We start from the raw sequence: 22891 nt of genomic DNA, 5'->3' as shown, positions 1-22891 counted from the left end.
ACAGCATCAATGGATTCACAATTAATCTCCAGCTCTCAGTCCCTGCTTTGCTGCACTCTTTCAACTTCACTCACTCCAAATCTCACCCCCGTCACACACTCTTACACACTTACCCATGCCCCTCATATCTATCCTTCAGTCCCTATCCATTAAACTCTTGACTAACAGTAGAATTGTCTATCAGTGGTATTATTTGATCAAGGACAGCTACAAGGCTAATAGTATGTAGGTTTGTGCATCTGCATGTAACTGGATGACTGACTGACTGAGTGTGTGTGTGTGTGTGTGTGTGTGTGTGTGTGTGTGTATGTGTGTGTGTGTGTGTGTGTGTGCGTACGTGCATGCGTGTGTGAGAGAGAGAGAGGTAAGTAGGATTACCAAGTCATCTTTATAGTCTCTGTGCTACTGTGGTGCCATCTTCTGGTAGGGAAGCATAACAGCCCTGACTTAACTCTACAGCAAAAAGGACAATGCACATTTCAATTAATAACAATAACAAAACAAAATTCAAATGCAATAGTTTAAACAATGAACTGAATAGATTTAAAAAAACATATTTAATATAGTGACCGAAATTATCATAATGTTCAAATCATTGCTAAAATGAGGTTTAACATATAACATATTGTATTAGATGACATGAAGTGTATAGTTAATGTACATTATGCAATGTAATGTAATTATACAGAGCTTACAACATAAGACAGTACTGTACAACCTGTAGAATATAGCAGCTTGCAGCATCTTTCAGTGCACACACAAACACACAGTAACATGTTCTCATCCGTACAAAACATAATGCACTGTAATATAGAGTCATCTCGATCATTTACACTGCTTAAAGAGATGTGTTAATTTGTTCCAAGGGCCATTCAGTCATCTCATTGAAGCATTCATTACAGACAATGCAGTTGCAAAGACTGTCCCTTCTTTTCCATGACAAAGTTTGAAGTGACAGACTTTGTGACGCTAATATCCAGAGTGGATTGAAATTGGAGGTCTGCCAAGGTCTGAGTGCAGGGGGATGATAATTCATTCAGCTCAGGCTTAAACAACACACACACACACACACACACACACACACACACACACACACACACACACACACACACACACACACACACACACACACACACACACACACACACACACACACACACACACACACACACACACACACACACACACACACACACACACACACACACACACACACACACACACACACACACACACACACCACACACACACACACACACACACACACACACACACACACACACACACACACACACACACACACACACACACACACACACACACACACACACACACTATATTGTCATTGCTTTAGAGGAAAATATTCCACATTGAAAAAAGGAAAGAACAAATCCTATAGGCTGACAAGCCATACATTCCTTTCATCTACACAGAATGAAAAGAGCACATTCATATATACAGTCAGTGGCTTTGTGATAACATTATAATACTGAAAATGGTCATGTTTTTAGTACAGCTGAAATCATTATAAGAGAAAACTTGGCTGAAAACTGGAACCGCAGATAACACACTGTACATCATTTATCTGCCTACCTCAACATTATTCTTCTTGTCATAGATCTATAAGACCCAAATAACCTTTAGAGTGTCACAAATACACTCATTAAAATACTATGTACAGTGAGGGCCACTTTATCTAAGCCCCCTGGAGATACATGAAGCTTGACAAGAGTGCCCTTAACATTGCCCTACCACTGGGTTGTTTTCTAAGTGGCCCATTGATGTACTCTTCAAAAGGAGCTGCTGAACCACTGCACTTTGGTGTTTTAACATTCAAGTAATGCCAGGACTCAAGAGTATTACCACAGACACACACCACTCTGGTGGCCGTGCTTGCAAAGAAAAAAACCTTCACAAATGTAGGGAACTAAATGTTTGCTCCCAACTCAATCAAATAACCAGCAAGTCAGCATCTGTTTATGATGTATTTAAATCACAGTGTTTCCCCATGCATTTAACGGTGCTCAGATCAGGTTCTCAAGGATCTATGGGCCATGAACAACATAGAAACCAGGTGTCCTGAGAGCACAGCTGTATTTACAGAAGTAGAAGCTCTACATTTGATTTAGTCCCCTGGTTCTGTTTCCTTCTCTACTGAGTCTCAGGGTTAGGGTAATGTTTGAACACCTTGTAGATCCACTGTGTGTAGAAGGGCACATTGATGAAGATGCCAGGCTGGTTTGCACGAGCGCAGCCTCTGCCATGGACGCTCACTCCAACAATAACCCTGATCTCACCGTCCTGACACACAAGAGGGCCGCCGTAATCCCTCTGTAGAAGAAGAAATAGTTAACACATTTCCCTACATTGCTGGTTGAGAAATGGTTATCATCACAGTTTACATTAAGACAGGGGTAAATGGAAGCACCACCAGTGTTAGTGAACACGGACAGCTAGCCTCTAAAGCTATAAACCACAGAACTAAGGCTTTGATCGCTGATGAAATTTAGTGCAACACACTCCAGCTGCTCTATTTACAACGGACTGAATACAAAGCTCAAGGATTCAAAGAACGTTTGAGATGTGGATCAGACTCAGCTCTAAAAGCTTTGTGTTCAACCAAGTCACTAATACACTCATACATTCACACTGAGCACTGTTACTTTACCCAAAAAGTATCAAGGCTGCCTGGTAGTTCTTACCAACAAGGCTTGAAAATATTATACAAACATATACTGTCAGATTCTCTTTTTGATCACAGAAACAATTTGGCATCATGTTTAAATTGTTTAACACCTCACTGGGAAAAATAATGTGACAAATGACAGTTTACCTCACACACTCCCTCATTCCTCCTGCCTCCTGCACAGATCTTGGTGTTGGTGATGTGAAGGTTCCCTCTGTGCATCTCTCTGCACCTCACATTACTGACAATGGGCAGGTCAACAGCTTTCAGCACGTCATCATGGCCAGTGCCTGAAATAGTTAAAAGTTTCACGTTATTGCCTCTGTTGTTTTGCACAACAGACGTGCCAACATTTTATAGTAGACATTGTATATTTTGGCATGATCCAAATACGTATTATATAGTGGTGTATCATATTTAGCATGCTTCTTTTTTTCAAGAGCATTGGGGAAGTCTCAATGGTTTATACAGAAATCATGGCACATTTGAACTTGTATTAAAAATATAAATCATCTCTGATCTGCCTATGAAGCCACCCAGCAAGCAGCCCTAACCCAGAATTGAGAAAAAAAATTGCCTGAGCTATACTGGCAGTAACCAAATATTTAAAGGAATGGTATGCTCATGACACTCATTTTTAAATAATTATCATCCGATAAAACAGACCAGTCTCTGCCAGTCTTTTTTTTTTTTTTTTAATCCGATGACATTATCAGTGATTTTAAACTGATTAATTACCGAAATAACATCAACACTGTGGGCGGCGCCATTTTACCGGACGTGACGTAAACCATGCGTTTGGTTTCGAGGACACGTTGATGTTCATGTTATTTACTGTAGTTACTCTCTTCAAATATGCCTCATTGTATCGCGAAACATTGCCACAATTCTGATAGGAACAATCCACGGAATGCTCGGTTCCATCTGTTGCCAAAAGGTAAGCGTAGGAAGTACGTTCGGAGGCAGTGGCTAGCGAAATGTGGCCGGCCCGAACCGAAAGATCCACAGGCATGTATGCAGCGAACATTTCAAGTTTCCGGACGACTACTCTGACAGTATGATAAAACATAACATGGGATTTATTGAACAACCATTACTTAATGGTTGTTCAATAAAGAATAAGGTATGTTATAGCGCATTTCCATTGCAGCGGGTAGCCCCGTTTAAACGTCCAGGCCAGGCCAGTTTTTGGTGGCCTTTCCATATAGCGTAGTACCGGCTAGTGGGTATTTTCCCCCAGTTTTTCCGGCCCCATAAAATCGTGGTTCTAGGGCCAGGGACAACGAGGCTGAGTATGCTAAACTAGAGAGGGAATCGCTAGCAAGGGTGGTACTACATGCATACATATCTAGTAATCAAAATCATTGTATCTACTAAGTAGTACTAAGTAGGCTCGAACCTGTATGGCTGAATTCCCCCATCCAATCTCTTCATATTGCTCAAAACTTCTTCCTCGGCTGACGAGTCCGAACTCAAATACTCCATGTTTTCGTGTGTTTACAAAGTGAACGCATGGATGACGTCACGACCATCACGTGACTACTGAAAATGGGCAAAATGGCAGCGGCCTGACGGAATATACAGGTTTTTGATAAAAAAAGAGCTATACAATCATTATTTACCGGGGAATATCGCTGATTTCTTCAGGGTATGGTTTACACATAATGTTTCACTAAATACTGAAGTTTTGATTAATTATCTAATGAGTGGAGCATTCCTTTAAGAGAGGACTGTGTTACAATATACTTTTTCACCTCTGCAGAATATACTGAATATTCCAGGACTGCTGCAGGAGAAATGCAATAAAATGCAATGTATTGCAAACCTGAGTAAAACCAACAGCTGTAGCGAAAAGCAGTACCTTTTGTTTCGCCCCATCCATACATTTTACATATTTTTCCTTCTGGGATGGAGCACCCAGCCACGGGTAGCTGAAGTGTATGCACATTGTCTGCAGGAAGGGCAGGCCTGGACGTTTTTAAAATACAGAAAGAACAAGGCATGATCAACATCAAACACTAAAAGATATATCAGTATATTTTTGGGAATTATTTTACGAGGTATACTTACTTGGACAGCCTTATGAGGGCTAAACTGGAGCCCTCAGGACCACATATCACATGAGCTATGCTCACTTCCTGTCTCCTGGACCAGTCTGGAGCACCATCTTGAAGATCTGAGACTCCCAGCCACACCCGATATTCACTGAGGTCTGGAACACTGAAGAAAGAGCTAAAACTCAATAAAATATTCCACTTTTATTGCTCTCTACAAACTCCAGTCTAAGCGGAACAGACACTAGCAAATGAAGACAGTTAGATACTTATGCTTGAATCAGTGGAAACACATAGGAGCAGAAAATAAACTGCACCGACAGTTCAAGGTTTAGGCAAAAAGAAAGAAATGACTTAAACAGACAGTGAGTGCATTGAAGTTACCATGAGGAGAAGCAATGTCTGTCAGTGAGTACCCATTCCTCTCGTATTAATGAACCCCCACACCAGTGCTGCGACCTGAAAAGAGCACATATCACAACTTAAAATCAAATAAAGCTGTGAAACACTGCACACAAACCAATACAATATATTTGTATTCCTGCAGTAGTTTCCCTCCAGTATCAAACTTTAAAGGGGAATAGTGCAATACCAACAGTGTGTGCAGTTATGTAAGCAGTGTAAACAGTATTTAATAGAGATGTGACTTGACGGACTCTTTCCTTTCATTGTCTGGAAAAAAGAAGATTGAAAAAATAAATTGTGGGCTTTCAATTAAAAATCTCCCTTTACAACAGGTAGTTGTCTTCTTCTATTCAAATGTATTCTCGATCTATGAACCTTCTGACTGAATAAACATGTGTGGCATCAATGCTACTACTGTATCTTATACTACTGTAAAAGGTGCATCTGTAAAAGCATATGAACCCTCCACCGCAAAGAAAAGAGAAAAAGAAGAAACATTTGTTTTGAATTCAAAAGTGGTCTAAGCAGCACGGCCTACTGTTCTTCTTCAGTGGTCGAGAACAATGTGAAGAATATTAAACGCAGCGGCGTACCCTCTCTGTATGCTGACCATCCAGCTGCCGTCTGATATGCCCACCGGACCTCCTCCCACGATCCTGGTTGTTTTATGGACAAAACACCCCACAGAGGATAGCTCACCTGGAAAGAAAGACACACACAGACATATTTTGATATACCAAATGTCATATAAAATGCATCTAATTGATATCATAATTATGCATTTGCAGGCAGAGACATACTATAGTTAATGACATCATATTTACACAGTTGCAATACAAAAGGTGCTTCAGCTGCTTAATGATCCGCTATAATCATCATTAGTATATATAAAACATAATCATCCATTCTTGTAAGGTCATCAATTAAGGTAATTATTGAATATGCGCATACGACACATGGGTGTCATTTGAGCTCCATATAAAGAGATCGAGTGTTTATTCTCTGTTCTTGAGTTATTATGTGAAGAAAAGGAAGTCCAACACAAACACACACACACGACTTATGCAGATACATGGAAACAGATGCCAGCATGACAACATAATGTCCTGCATTATGTACTATAATAGCTGGACATAAAAAGGACTAAATTATGTCTTTCCTTGGAGGCTGTCATGTACAGATCAGCAGCTGAGCCACTCGACACAGACAGACACAAAGAAACACTCACCCAGTGGAATGGTGTTCTGCGAAGCATCACCTGCAGGAAGAAGTCGAGACAAACGAGGGATCAGGGAATATTTCCAGATACAAAATAAGGAGAAACCTTAAAAGAGGTGCACATGTCATACTGGCCACTAGGGTTGTCACGACTATTGTTTTTTTTTTATCGGAAAGGCTTTGATTGAATGTGACAATTCTAAAAGGACCATAAGACAGTTAGTATATGTTTGCACATACTGTCATATAGATTATACATTCTAAAATGCAATTATCGTATTTTGTGAAAGTAAACATCAATGTTACACTTATTTGTTATCATTCATTCACACACACACACACACACACACACACACACACACACACACACAGTCATGATGCCGCTTGCTCTTCGTCCATGTGGAAAAAGTTAGGGGAAACCCTCCCATATCTTTCTGATTATGAGATGTGAATTGTCTCTGACACACACTGACCTGCAAGTGTAGACAGATCTACACACTGCAAATAAAGGGTGAGTGTGTGTGTTTGGCACATACAACCAGATAGAGCGAAAACACATCCAAGCTACATGCTTCTTGGACCAAGATGAATTAAAAACGTTCAATTTCACAGTCTCAGATTGTTTACCAGTACCATAGTGTTTCCTTGTGTCATTGTGTGAAGCTTGCATACACTTGTGCACTTACATGGCTTTACATTGCAGTAGTCCCAGGGAATGGCAGAGTTGTTGGTGTAACACCAGGGGCCATGTTTGTCTTTATCAGGGTTCCTGCAGTAGTTTCCCTCCAGACCAGCCGTCAGCATGCCCCTCTCACCACTGGACACACAGATAAAGATACAATAACGTATGTTTCATCAACACTCAGTAAGCCCAAAACATAATTATAAATACAAAAGGATTAGTTTTGCTCTTTTTGAGGATTTAATCCAGCGGTTGATTAAAGTAAAAAGGATTTGCTGGTGATTTATCACCATTAGTAAAAGCTGAACACATTTTGCCAGATATTATCTGGACAGTCAAACTAAACAGCTGTGTGGACTCTGTCCCTCTGGACACGATAGGGAGGTGATTTGCAAGGGATTATTCACTGGGACAGTATGCACCCACTTATACTCACATATCTTATACTTGCTCATGCAGACTTATCCCACTTTTGGGTATTCTCGTCATTGTTTAAAAAAACAATATTTTCCCACTTTGAATTTCTTGAATGCTACATTTAAGAATGGTAAAGGAGAATGGAAACATATTTGAGTCCCAAATCACAGCGATCAAGAGTGCGCTGTGTTCCTCGCAGCTAGCTCAACTGCCAGCTCTCACTGTTACTCCTTAACCCTGACCTTAGACCCCTGGGCAGGAGCCAAGCCATGGAGCTGATCGGCTTTTGAAGTGTTCCTGCAGAGGAGGGCTTTGGGGTCAAGGGTTAGAAGTGAAGTGTATATCCCCCAGCTAAATTATCACTTGGAGTCATTCCCGCTGAGTTAGGTCATCTTCAGGGAAACACTTCTCCAACCTCTCTAGCCATTAGGAGATGCTGCAGAGGCTAGTCACAGCACCCGCAGGAGCCGTTTTCTCCTCCGAGAAAAAGAGGCCTGACTTGATCCGCGAACAACAATAAGCCGTAACTAGAGGTCAATAATAGGGCGCTCCCTTGCTTTAACCACCCGCGTCTCAGGTTCGCACACATGGTTCTCGATAACACAGACCCATGTTGCTGCACGCTGATGATTTCATGCATAAACTTGTTTCACAAAGATTTCATTTTTCAATAATGTCTGCTCTTTAACCCATGGATATAGTAATTGTTCTGCTCGTAAAAACAGTGATTACTCCGATCCCATTTATCTTTAAAAAAAAACCTACACCATATCACTCTCTCTGAAGGGTTACATGTACAGTACTACAGCTGTGGGACATCTTGATATCTTCTTTAGGAAGAGAAGCTCGTCTCAGTTTATTGAAGGTGAAGGTATGTTTATTACATCATAGACGGAGTTTGGAAAAGTTATTAGGTAAGAAAGAAGCAGGGTCCAATGGGCTGACCTGTTGCTGTGGTCTCTCCAGGGAGTACAGGGCAGGTTTGATCTAGTCCTCGACTGTTCTTCCTGGTAATTCTCTCCAAAACCTTCATAGCAGTCTGTATTTGGACACAAAGAAGACATTAAATGAGACAGGCACACTTTGTGTATGTAAAAATACAATAAAAACAAAAAGCACAATAGGCAGTATTCTGCAGTACTTCTATAAACCTATAAACTATGTTGTTTGTGCAGTATTTAGCCGCTTTCACACCAAGTACTTTGCCGTACTTAGTTCCCAGCACTTAGTACCCCCATGGAACTAAGAGGGAAGATTACGCAAATGAAGCCGCTGACGTCACTTCTTCTTCTTCTGCTTTGGATTTACTGGCAGGCCGCAAACAACTTCACGGCGTATAGAGTGGCGAAGTCACGCCCATCTACTTCCGCCCCATGGGACCTTATTTCTGAAAAATTATGTATTGAAGTCAAGGGGGAGAGAAAGATTATCTTTCGATCCCGTTTGAATTGTGCCACGAATTACACATATGATGTTTGTCAATCTTAAAAAATAATGTCCATGTCGAAAAAGTCACAGTTTGTCTTAAAACTGTTGAAATATAAGACTATGAAAAATACGCAACTAGAAAGACTACAAATCCCAGAGCCGCGTAAGTGAATTTAGCTAGCTGACATTAACGTTACACATTACACTCGTGTTACTCACCAAAACCTTGTAAAGCCGGTCCCGCATGCTGGAACCGACTAACTCCCCTTTTGTGTACAGTTCTCAACATGGCCAAACTTGTATTGATTTTCACCTATTTTAATACTTTTCACTTCATTCTGAAAGAAAGTGGTGAAATGTGCTAACGTGACGGCCATCTTGGTGTTGGTGACGTATGCAAGACCAGAGTTGTAGTTCATTGAGCGCTTCACACAAACACATGTGTTACTTCACAGTTTTACAGCACATTTTTATTTTTTTGACTTGCAAAATTATCTTTTAAATTGACAAATATCATATGTGTAATTCGTTGCACAATTCAAACGGGATCAAAAGATAATCTTTCTCTCTCCATTGACTTCAATACATGATTTTTCCAAAATAAGGTCCCATGGAGGTCCACCGGAGAGGGAGGCACTTCGCCACTCTATACTGCCACCCAAAGTCCCCGGCCGGAAGTCCTCGGAGTTGGGGATTGGCTTCAGTAGAAGCTGCTGGGACTCCCAGCAGCTTCTTCTGAAGCCTTCCGAGTAAATCGCCAGAACACCGACACCTCCTCATCACTCGACCGCTCCAATGTTTTTTTTTGTGTTTCCATAACTTATTCTCTCTCCGTTGGTGCGCGGGGCTTATACTAATGCTAATAATGCTAATGCGAGCAAATACAATGGCGGCTTCAAAAAACGTTTCCGAGTTTTACGGGGCATGGTTTGCAATTCGCCCAGCCAATCAGAAATATGAACTTTTTTCTCCCCAGGAAAGTACCTGCTCTCTAGCAGGGACTAAAAAGGGGGTACAAGTTCTCATGAACTAAGTTCTCTTTTTGGTGTGAACGCAAAATCCCAGGAACTATCGGAACTAAACGGGAAAAGTATGGGGAAAAGTACTCCGGTGTGAAAGCGCCTTTTGCCATACAGCATTGTTGAACAACACACTTTTAGGAAAAAAACTAGGCAATTAAATGCAGAAAAATAAAAACATCCCTCAGATTCTAAGCTATTATTGGATCTACATTATATTGAGCTGGGAATACAAAGAAGTTGCCCACAATTATGCCCTAAGACCCAGGTCATAAATAAGGGTTTGAAGCTCTTTCTAACTGTTAAACTCATTCCTATATGAGAACATATTCAACCCTCAAGGGTGGACCACAATCCAACCTCAGAAGGGGTTTATAGTCCCAATGCAAGGCGACTTATTTTCAAAGACATGTTCCTAAGATCTCTTGGGAAATGGAAATGTGTGTACTCAGCCATAGATCTAAATCTTTGACTTGAATATATCTTGCTACCCCAGAAAAACTCCCATCCAGCACTAATCCTTCCACTCCATCTTTCACTGTCCGGGGAGACCTGACGATCGTGAGCTGCTGTCAGAGTTTGTTATGTGAGGTGAGGTGGTCAGCCCTTCCCACAGTTCTTTAGGGCTAAAGTGCTCCGGGGGGACGGAGAATACGTGGTTACAAACCAATATGTGTGGTAGCTGGGTCTCCTGTGCACTCATCCACCAAATATGAAGATATAGACATTTTCTCTGGTTGGGATGTAAAATAAGCTATCTCCTTGCTGTTTTGGGCATCAAATAAAGCTGTAGAGTCTCTCACCGCTGCCAGGCTTGTTTCGGGTGCCGCACTGAGGGATGTTGGTGCAGAACATGGTGCGGACTCTTGGGTCCGTAGTGAAGCACCATGGGAATTCTCGGCCATCTGGATTCCGGCAGTAGTTTTCTCTCAAGTCCCTGGAAAACACAGAGAAAGTCATGCTGTAATCTGCTCGGATATCAGTGAATGCAGGTGGGTGAGTGAGTGGATGGTGTCTGACTCACTTGCAGGGGTAGGCTTGAGGTATGAATGTGTGGTTATGGGGATACTGAGAGTCCCAGCGTTGGCAGATGAGTCCAGTTGGAAACACGTCTACCGTCCCCCTGTAACCCTCTCCTCTGCCCTGGTAACACTCGGTTGTTTCCACCACGTCACTTGTAGGAGTTGTTTCTGGGAGCAAACAAATAAATACAATGAGGGGTGGGTGATTTTGGTCAAGGTAATACATATTTTCTAACACATAGCTTGTGTGGATACCCAGTTGAAGGAAAGGTCTTAAAAAACAACCAAAGCTTGTAGTAGTTGTATAGGGTAATAAAAAAAACAATTATAGTAGTTAAGACTTTAAACCTTGTTATTTATTGGTGAAACATGAAAGGGGTTTCAACATCATCCAAAAAATAAACATGTGCATGCCATGACACTCTTTTGCAAAACACATTCAAAAACAGTCATTAAATTCCATGTAAGCACACTTCAAGTTTCTCACCATTTATCTGGTTATTTTCATGTTGTTGTAGTAGTTATCTAAACAGCCTACATTTCTTTTCCACCTGCTTTCCACAGAACATCAAATGTTTCCAGTTTAGAAAACACACTATAAAATGAGGCTAAAATGACCAAACATTGCAAGAACAAGGCATGAAATCTTATCTGCCCTACTTTTTTTAAGGGCTGCTCATTACGCACGAGTTGCAAGGGTTCATTAGCCCGAACGTTGTGTGTGGTTGTAAACAAAAATCTGTAAAGTGGCTCATATTCAAGACTATAAAAAAAGGCATTTTGTGTCCATACAATGTGTCTAAAAATAGATATGCACTAGTTGTGACAGTAAACAAAATAGCCGGCCTTGACACAAGAACACTTTGTCTCTCTCCTCTCTGCTCTCGCTGCCTTGTTTTGATTAAGACCAATGGGTCGTAAACTTGGTCTGTTCCCAACAAACCCCCATATCAGAGAAAGAGAGAGACAGAGAGAGGTGGAGGGATCGAGGAGAGGGACATACTATTTAGAGAGGGAAAAGAAGGGGGGAATAGTGAATCACTGGGTCCACATGGAGGAGTGCCATCTAGTAAACATTGTGCCAGGACTGCTGATGATTCTTGCAGAAAAACAGACCAGTCCCAGACCCAAGAGAAAGAAGCTGAGCCCAACAATAACACCAATGCTTTGCTCTCTTTGTTTTGTGTTCTTGAGGTTTTCTCAGCCACTCGTCACTGATTATGGGTCACCAAAGAGCATGTGATATCTGCTGATGTGCTACATTGCATTGACACCCAGAATAAGAAGCCAGATATGACACATACACCTTGCTCTTACGCATCAATCACACTGCTTTCCCTAAGTGTATAAGGTATAATGAAAGCGATCTGCTTGTAGTGTGTGTGTGACCCTGGTGTTGTGTCTGTGTGTGTAACAGGAGGTTAATGTGAAGCAGTAACTGAGCAGAGCAGTTTGACCAACGCACATAAGAGCTGGCATAGAACAATAAACAGCAGTCCAGTGGTGCAGGGGAAAAATAAACACTTTGGCTATTAGAGAAGACATAACAGAGAGCCAAACTAAAGAGGGGAACTGTGTGTGTGTGTGTGTGTGTGTGTGTGTGTGTGTGTGTGTGTGTGTGTGTGTGTGTGTGTGTGTGGTGTGTGTGTGTGTGTGTGTGTGTGTGTGTGTGTGTGTGTGTGTGTGTGTGGGTGTGTGTGTGTGTGTGTGTGTGTGTGTGTGTGTGTGTGTGTGTGTGTGTGTGTGTGTGTGTGTGTGTGTTTTCCTTAGTATCAGCAAGTGAGTGGGAGAGGAGTGGTCAAATGAAAGGTACAGGAAGTTGTAAATACTGGTGCCGTCAGTCACACTTCGTGGGCCTGTAAAAAACACAAACACACCCACGCACAGACATACATAGACTTCTACTTAACATGCATGACATCTTAACCACGCACAAACAAACACAAATGCATGCCTACCACAAACTTTGATGTTGCAGTACTCCCAGGGTGTGTTTGGATCTGTGGTAAAGCACCAGGGTCTGTGGCGTCCGTCTGGGTTCCTACAGTAGTTATCATCCAGGCCCTTGTCAGGGTATCTAATGCAAAACATGCAGAAAAAAATGATTATGTATAGACAATAGCGATATAAGAGTGAAACCCATAGAACAAAACAACCATCAAACTGTTACTTGGCCCACAAATCTCTGACTTGAAGTTCAGTATGTGTCACGTTTCTCAAAGCCCAGCGGGGCCTGAAAGGGAAATCATATTTCCTATTTCCTTCTCAATTCTTGGGAGAATAGAATAGAAGTGGTGAGACAATTCACAAAAGTGTTGCACGCAACGGAAGCATTAATAGCTGGAACGGTGAGAGGACTCCATCTGTAAATCTGTTCTGAGCTCAGGGGATAGTTGAAGATAATAGGTTGCACCAGTACAGGTGTTCTACAGTAATTCATCCCACAGTCCCACATCCCTTCAGGCCTCCAGCCTCCAGGCATGCTGTATCAGACTATGAGACCCACTCATTATGTGAGTGCTATGAGCAGTCTGGGACCGGGTTTACACAAACACTGGGATGATTAAGGATGTGTTAACGAGTCCACACTTATCCAGACCACCTGCCATGTGACTAGCTGGAACACTCTCCCGACATAGAAAGCAGACACGCCTAGACAACCAAGGACAGTAAGGAATACTAATACAGCCGGAAACCTGGTGATCCCTAAGATATGTATAATACCGTATAATTATTATTACTGCTAGACACAAGTCTGTTTTCAAATCTTTTAAAAGTTTCAACTAATTTGGGCAAATAAAGTGGGAGTCAAGAGTTTTTCCAGATCATTGCTGCTAAAAACACACAATTACACACCGGATTCTGCTGGCATTCATTCAGGGAAAGGCACACTGGCTGACTGTAAATCACTATTATTCTTAAATGATTGCGTGAAATTATTACTACATAAAGTATTCTCATGCTTTGTGCATTTAAATTATGTGTATCCATGCGGGTGGGCTTAAGCTTGATGGGCATGTACGATTTAGTGTAATGCTGCGTGTGTGTGTGTGTGTGTGTGTGTGTGTGTGTGTGTGTGTGTGTGTGTGTGTGTGTGTGTGTGTGTGTGGTGTGTGTGTGTGTGTGTGTGTGTGTGTGTGTGTTACCTCTTGGGGTGGTGCAGGTGTTTGTGCGGATCATCCAGGTCCCAGCGCTGGCATTCCTTTCCACTCTCTGTGTGGTCCATGGGTCCTCTGTAATCTTCCCCATTACAGTGAATACATTCAACTACACACACACATGCGGACACATAGACAAACACATCCACAAAGACATAGAGCAACAGCTTAGAGAAATACAGAATCAAACTACTAAAAATAAATAAATCATGATACTGTTGGTTGTAACGCAGTGGGACAAAGCAATAAACTCAGAAAAGGGAATACAGTTAAATATTTCATAAATCTACCTTAAGTTCACACATGTACACTTGTGTTTGGATGCACATAATAGTGTCACACTAATGATGCCCATTATCTCTTTGATGTCTAGAAGGCACAGTGTTTTGCATGGTGACTAGGACTCACCATCTAGTGTAAACAACAGAGTGCATGCAGATTAGAAACAGATGTTTATGAGTCCACTGCTATCATGACCGAGCACACTGACTTCAACTGACTGCATGCGTATGTTTGTTTGTGTACGCCATGTTTTGTGTGTATGTTTCCTATTATGACCAGCTAATTTCTGGAGAAACATTTCATGTCATTTTCTTCAGAATTAACAAAGGCTATATTTCAAGATAACAAGTAATTATCTTGGTCTGTTCAACTTCTGATAAAGCAGCAGGACACCATATGTGAGCAGGAAGAATTCCCACACTCTTATCGAGCCTCGGTCTGGTTCCTTATTAAGGTGATCCAGTGGCATACATGCAGAGGAAACCCTTCTGACAGAACAAATCCCAAGGAATGAGATAAGGTCATTATCAGGCCTTTCTTCAGCGTGATATCAGTGCCTGACAGTAATATTGTGTGATTTAACATGGAGGCTGCGGTGGAAAGCACTTTTCCTTCATTACAAGTTTTACCTCTAAAGACATATGACTCAAAAAAGTAGTTACCTTGTAAGTGTGCCACAGGGATGGATGAAATAGCTAACAATGTATCTATAGGAGACGACAGGGGGATTAATATCCTCCAGCATCAGCCTCTTAAGGTTCAAACTATTTACCAATCCTGGACCTGATGGAATGAGAGTGGACAGCTTAAACTGAACCACAGACCTGGAAACGGCTACAGCTGGTCTCAGCAAATACAGAAAACCTGTGCCCCACCACACATGTTCACACACAGATGTAGAGCAGAGCACTGTAAGAGCCAGCTTTGCTTAGTTTAAGGAACTACATGATTGCTTAATTTGCAGCAACTCATTTCAGACAATCAAGCCTCAATTGGTAGGGCAATTTGTAACAAGGAATGGGCATTATTTTAATAAGTGTCAGCTCAGATATATATAGACATATTTTGTGTACGTGAGTGTGTGTGTCTTTGTGTGTGTGGCCTACCCTGTGAACACTGTGGTATGCCACACTCCTGGTGTCTGAGGTGTGGGCTGGGGTCAGTGGTAAAGCACCATGGTCCAACGGTGGAGTTGTCTGGGTTGCGACAGAGGTTTTCCCTGAGGTCCTTCTTCCTGAATTTCTTAGACATGAATCTGTGAAGAGCAGAGCCGTAGTTACACAATCAGACACATGTACTTAGAGAAATATTCAGCTGGCATGAAGAGCAAAGAAACTCAAGGTCACAGTTTCGGTGACATACAGTCTTTACAGTACATAGCTTTGACAGAATCCTCTCCTCATTTATGAGACAGATGCAGTTTATCTCTGATGGCTGAAACCTGGCTGTAAACATGACCAGTGAACATTACCAACTGTAAAAATAATTGACTGCTATGCATAAAGGTCAAACTGTTGATGACAAGATGTTAATAATGACAGAAAACACATTATAATGTAGAAGCAATATTATTTTTGAATGAGGCTGGTTCTGAATGTAATGTAAACACACTGACAAATGACTCATATCTTCTACATCAGGCTAGCATATGGCTGTGGTCACCAGTTGAGAAGATGGACATAGTGCAGTCTTTGAGTCAAGCTGTATTTCTTCCCATGACGATAAAAAGATAACATTCTGAAGTTGTCTGAAGTGGAATTAGGAATGACAGGGAAAGAAATGAGAAGGAGTTTGCTGGACAATCAAAGAAGAGTAGAAGGCTATCACAGATACAAATGCAATTTGTTCTGTGTGTGTGTGTGTGTGTGTGTGTGTGTGTGTGTGTGTATGTGTGTCAGAGTTTCCCATGCCTGTAAGCTGACTGATAAAACATACAAAGCAGCTGGGTTCAATTACCCGATCTACAGAGACATTAATAGCAGACTGATAAAGCAGGTTCACTTCAGGTACAAACGTACACTGCCCTCTTTGATTCGACATCTCACTACAAAGCCTTTCAAAGTCATTTAATACCTCCCAGAAGCGACAAGGGGAGAAGGAAGGAGGTAGCATGTGGTTCAAATATAATAAAGGTCTAAGATGAGTTGTATGTTTCATTTTTTAGGTTCTCTGATGGATATTAATATCTGACAATTGATAAACGTAGTTATTCTTTTACTGGTCGTTCGGGAGGCACACTGCATCAAAAAGGATGCCCGAGCATTTAAAAATGAGCTTTATCTTGAAATTTGGCTGCGGGATGTACACAAAGCTTAACTAAAGGCTGCATATTAGATAGGATCCTAATCCCAGTAAAATACAACCAACCAACCAACCAACCACACACACACACACACACATACACACACACACACACACACACACACACACACACACACACACCTAGATAAACAGTAGGGCTGCAGCAGGAAATGATCTGTGACTCTGTAAAGCGTTACAATGAGGTCAGCTCTGATGAATGACTGCTCCCAGGAGCCTAATCAACCCCTAATATATCATACTCATATACACACACACAGACACATACAGTCTAGCCCCTGGCTACGCTAATTGCATCACTGACCAATACTAACAGTAAGAAGCAGCTTTAGCACTACTTGTTTGACATTGTGGTAAAAAGTGTGTCAGATTCTTACTTGTGTTCATGAGGAATAGGAGAGGCCCAGGCTTGGCACAGGATCCCGCTCACTGTCACCGACCTCCGTCCCCTGTAGCTCTGACCTGTACCCACAATGCACTCCCTCACATAGTCTGAACGAGAGTCAGAAAGAGAGAGGAGGCGAGATGGAGACAGAAAGACAAGATGACAGAAAGACAGTGAGTTAGTGAGATGAGCCAACAATCTGATCCCAGTGTTGTGTACGCAGAGCCAGTATGGATGATGAGGAAAACAGACAGAAGATGTTCAGCTATAATTCTCAGCTTAACAAGGACACAGCAATGCCAAAAGCCAAATCTGTTTTCCTAATCTTCTACAAAACACTTGGATCCATTCAAATAGTCTACACAGCTTGCATGTTCACTGTTGTGGTCCGTCAGAGAGAAGTGGGATGGGGGTTTCCAGCGTTTACACAAACTTAATGACAGAAAATTAACCATAATATGCTGCGACACAATAAACACAACAATGGTCCTGACTCCTTGCCCTTCCTTCACATGCTCTCTTAAGGAATTGCAATTTAAGAAATCACTCAAATTCACACTGTTTAAAATGTTTCATTAACACAACATGGATACATTGAAGCAATGCTGCTAATTTCAAGTGGCAGAAATAGTTACTTTCAGATGGAATTGTAACAGTGGGGGCAGCACTTTAGTATTAGCTGATTGAGAATAAAGATGTAACAATATAGTTCACCTTTCTTTTGATACAGTTGGTAGTTGAAGTCCTGTTGGCTCTGAACTCCTGGTGAGTTCCTGTCGAACGGCAGCCACTGGCATTTCCTGTTTTTATGATCATAGAGGAACGCTCTGGAGAATAAGGAAAGGAAAGGAGGGACAGAGAACAGAGAAAGAGTGAAGTACATACATTCAGGGCAGTTAACACAGCTGTTACAGAGCAGTTAGATTGACTGCTTAACAAGAAGGACAACAAATGGATTTTACATGTGGAACATGTAATTGAGGAACATTAGTACCACTTAACTCTCTTTGCACTGAAAACCATTAATTCACAGTGTTGGAGACTCCATTAAATATGTTCTGAGAGTGTAGACATACCTGCAGCTGAAAGGTAATCTTTTGTTACGGCTACAGGCTTTGGCACACTTTGCCATGCTTATTTTCTTGCTTTTGGTCAGGTGGGAGGAATCCGGAGACTCGACAACCAGTCGCAAACCATCTGTCTTCTGGTAGTCCTGGAGAGCGTTTCTTCTGCCCTCTTAACACAGTTACATAACATGTCAGCAGCATGTACAACTAGTCTGCCATCATAAACCCTATGGCCTGATGACAATAACATACTGAACTCATCATTACAACAAGAAAGTCTACATACTTTATTGATGTTTTACTTTTATTAGGACTATTAGATAATATGAGAAAAATAAACACTGAATTGAGTTTTACATTGAAAGTGCTAATAATAATAATAATAATTGATGAATAGACATGCATTATAGAAAACACTTCTCTTTGGTCTGGGAGACATCATGGATAATCTGCTAATTATTGCATTTAGACTGAGAACACTGCAAGAACATGCAATGTGTCAATTAGACTGATATAACTGTTACAGTATAAATCAACAGACTCATACACACACATAAACACTCAATTTTGTATATCTGTATGTTGCCCGAGTTATTGGCAGATCCCTGCAACTCTACAAATCAGAGAACTAGCAAGACATTTACATGTAGTCAGAAAACGAATTTATCCTCCTCCTAGGCTACCTTACAGTTCTGCCTACATGCACTTCACTTGATCTAATACCTTTGAATAACACCAAAAATAACATAACATAAACAAAGTGGGGTTTCTGTTGGAAAAGTGCCCATCGGTTCTTGGAATCACGTGTCATAAACAACCCCAGAGCTGCTGTTTCAGACTGAGTATTGGGTGTTTGTGATCTGAGGGTAGCAGAGTTCACTGTCTCAGCAGTTTCTCTGCCTGAGTGCCTATGAGCACTGGGCTGCAAAATCGCACTACAGCATGACTTAAAGACGGGTTGCATTACGTTCACTCAGCAAGAGTTGAGATTTAAAAAGCCCTGCTACTCAAGAATGATGAAGACATCGCTTTCATATTTCTTCCAGGAATGGCCAATTAAATAAATGTTCTCAAGACTAAGAGTCACTTAAACTAACCAAGTGACTGATAGCGATGGTATGCAGTACACAGCCAAACATGATAAAGTAATTGTAAAGCCTCCCACAAGTTTGACAGTCCTTTCGCACGAAACGCAAAGCAACGTGTTCTGGCACCAGCTCCAGCCAGTGGCAGACGTTACGGAGCAGAACGGTTTAGTCTAAACTTACCAGAACAAGAAATGACGAAGAGTCCGAACATGAGCTTGTAAATCCACATCGTCGCGTCACAGAAGAACCGTTTCAGAAAATAAAAATGGAATATGCTGCTTGCTGTGCTGTCGGACTGCAACTAGGAGATGTTGCTTCTACCACTGCACAGATGATGCGTCTCCTCTCTAAGTACTTCCTCGCCTCCTTCCCTCCCTTCCTCCCCCCTCTCCGCGCGTGTGTATGGCTTTATATTTTGCTCCCTCTCTTGCCTTTTGTTTCTCGCTTTCTTTTTCAATAAAGTGTTCTTTAGTGGCCTGATTGTGACATAAATAAACTTCAGTGGTATGTCAATGTTGATACCCTTATCAGTAAATCACATGTATGTCACTGTGTGTAGGTATCAGATGCTATTGTGAGTTAACATGTGCCATCAATCGATCCTCCTATACTAATATAGCATTCAATTATACTTTGGATCTTTCTTTGTTCCCCCCCTTCCTGTCTTTAAAAACATTCAAAACCACTTGGAAATCCTAAAAAACAGCATTAGTTTTTACCATGTATTATTTATTATTGTATATAAAAGATAATAAGGCCTTCTCAGAATACACATAAAGATACATTTATTGGGGTCTTCTGAATTCTTCAATGAATTAATGAGATTTAAGAATCCAATCAAACACGAATATTTACAATTTATCTTGACAGAGGCACACTATAAATTCATGAGCAAAAATAGGAGGAAAATAGTAATAATTGTGTATTTATTCAACATATTATGTGTCCATCCATCCCTCACTGTCACACAGCGGCATACCACTCAATCATCCTTTTATCCCCAAGATCACCAGGCTGCACTGTGTGCACAATGAAACAGATATTGGCAGGCACTTGTCAGCGCCGGGAAACAAGGGATGTAAAAGAGGAGGGGGGGAGTGTGTTTGGGGTTGTTTATGCTTTACTTTCCTTCTTCCCCCTTGTCAGATAAGAAGTGAAGTTAGTGGTGGGGGGTGGCTGAGGACAAGACATCCCAATCCATCTCCTGAGTGTCATCTCTATTTCCAGCGATGACAGCATGAGATAGGAGATGTGACACTTAGCTGGCCCTAACATTTCTCTAAACATCTCTGATGCGGCAGGCACAGAGCAAAACTACTCTCCTCCAGTGACAGTCAGGTGGGGTGCGCAGTAAATAGAAATCACATTATTTATCCTGACTCAGATTAAAAATGTACTGCATTGTGGGGATTCCCGGTATTTCATTAAACAGCGGAATAGATGAATACATGTAAGAGGAGACAGACTGCATCTATATCTCCTCTCTGGTTCAATGAGGAATGCTCTTGCGGCTTCCTGAGAGGACCACAGTCACTCGCAATAATAAACAATCAGCCATGAGTCAGATACTTTCACTGGAGCGGAGCACAAGTCTCTTTTTCTTTCTCTCTCTCTCTACCTTCCTTTACGTGTGCAAAACAACCACACACGCTCTCTCTCGCAGGAAAACAAGAATTTGGACTTTCTTCTGTCACTGTGACAATCACGCATGCTCGTACATAACCAGCAGCAGATGAGAGCTCAAACCTTCACCAGTTTGAACCCTCATCACCACAATCTTATTACTGACTCTCCAAACAAGAATCCAGTGGGTGTTTCAACTGCGTCTGAGAGCCACGCTTTCTGCTTGAAGATGGAAATTAGAGAGAGCCGGTAGCCCACTGCTCACTCATGAGAACGCCGTCACCATACAAGACTCCTCACATCTGTGGCTTGTTATTGCCAGAAACTTCATATCTGTAATGGCGGGAGGAAGTTCAGTGGGAGATGGAGATGATATGGAGCACCAAGAAGCTGATACTGAGATAGCGATGAAGAGCAATGGAAGTAAAATGGATGGACTGTAGCAGAGAGGCCCAATACAAAGCAGTGTGCTGAAGGCCGGGCTGTCTGAGTGCATATTTGTGGAGTGTGCGGAGTATAAATAGACATCCTGCAGAAGTTTGTGTGTGCATTGTGTGAGTCATGTGTTGTATACTGTTATATCTCCATGCATGTGCGTGTAGGTACATGTCCATGTGAGTTTTCATCTGCAGCAAATGACTTGGACCTCATTGTGACCTTTTATTGTTCCAGCCTCTTTTTCAGATTTTAGCTATATGTCCTTGTGTAAAGGGTAGGTTGGAAATTAAAAGAATGAATGAGAGGGATAGGGGACAGACATGGGGAAAGTTTGAGGGAGACAGCAACAGATAAGGAAGTAGAAAGGGACTCCGATGGATGAAGTGTAGGAGTGCAGAAGAGAGGTGGCCCAGGTATTTTACTATAATTAGACAAATGTTGGGGTTGTGTGTGTGTTAGAGGGGGCAGTGGTTTGTGTGTGTGTGTGTGTGTGTGTGTGTGTGTGTGTGTGTGTGTGTGTGTGTGTGTGTGTGTGTGTGTGTGTGTGTGCGCCTTTGTGTGTGCCTTTGTGTGTGTTGGGGGTAGTGATGACAGTCATGGGCCTAGAAGCTGTAAACACAGATACACTGTCAAGAGATCCTCCTTTAAACAAACACACACTTCCTGTTTTCAGTGCAAGCGATTGTAGTCACTGCTCGTAATTGAGATCTGCTGACAGTTACGGGTAACACAAATAAACCACGCACAAGCACAATCTGTCCACACAAACAGTTCAAAAATATGGCTTCTCGGATTAAACATGTGCAAAACCAGACTTTTATTTTCATTGAGCCCTGTGGAGTGCATTCACGTCACATTTCTATTTGATTTATAAAATTGCAACATTGAAAAATGGCTGTGGGCACCAGACGGTAATGAGAAACTTGAGTTTTAAAACATCTAATATGCATTATAATGCACATTAGCAGAATGAGTCACCAACACATTTCTATAAATAGTATTAAAGAGGAACAAAGGACCATAGCACATATCAGGAAAGCACTCAATATGCTAAAGAGTTTCCTTCACTCAGAGAACAGAGAACCACTGCTTTTGTCATTGATTTTGATTTTGGGGCGGTGGTGGCGAAGTCGATAGGGACTTGGCTTGGCAACTGGAAGGTCACCAGTTCAAGTCCCGGCAAGACCAAGTGCTACCGAGGTGTTCCTGAGCAAGGCACCGTTCCCCACACTGCTCCCTGGGCGCCGTTCAAAATGGCAGCACACTGCTCCTAACACTAGGATGGGTCAAATGCAGAGAAACAATTTCCCCACGGGGATTAATAAAAGTCCATCTTATGTACTGAAAGTCTCCATCAAACATAAAAAGCTATACTCATGACTCAAGAACATGTTGAATTAAATTTCAACTAAGACATATGTACAATGAAGTGTCTTGGAAATTATATCTATTTATATAATTATATATGTGTATGTATTTTGCTAAATCATTTACATTTCACAGGAGAACCTTTTCTGAGTCAAATTTAGAATATTTTGAGTTTAGTCAGTTTCTTATTTGACAGCATTTTAAACTCATAAAGGTTAATAAGAAAAGTATT

General features: G+C 41.6%; 1 protein-coding gene across 1 annotated transcript; it reads right to left on the bottom strand.

The window, feature by feature from the left end:
- Window positions 1–1971: 1971 nt before the first annotated feature.
- On the bottom strand, window positions 1972–19563 carry LOC117545684 (hepatocyte growth factor). The gene is made up of 18 exons (XM_034215555.1): window positions 19411–19563; window positions 18152–18311; window positions 17790–17902; window positions 17068–17182; window positions 15478–15626; window positions 14078–14198; window positions 12890–13008; window positions 10934–11099; window positions 10713–10846; window positions 8408–8501; window positions 7050–7180; window positions 6374–6403; window positions 5739–5844; window positions 5125–5199; window positions 4757–4906; window positions 4548–4654; window positions 2834–2976; window positions 1972–2331 (listed from the first exon to the last, which is right to left on the bottom strand). Exons 1-18 carry the CDS (start codon window positions 19457–19459, stop codon window positions 2152–2154), a joined length of 2142 nt encoding a protein of 713 aa, XP_034071446.1. The 5' UTR covers window positions 19460–19563; the 3' UTR covers window positions 1972–2151.
- Window positions 19564–22891: the final 3328 nt, after the last annotated feature.

Source organism: Gymnodraco acuticeps, unplaced genomic scaffold (assembly GCF_902827175.1).
Source record: "Gymnodraco acuticeps unplaced genomic scaffold, fGymAcu1.1, whole genome shotgun sequence".
Taxonomy (NCBI): Eukaryota; Metazoa; Chordata; class Actinopteri; order Perciformes; family Bathydraconidae; genus Gymnodraco; species Gymnodraco acuticeps.
This window is presented reverse-complemented; position numbering and strand designations above follow the sequence as displayed.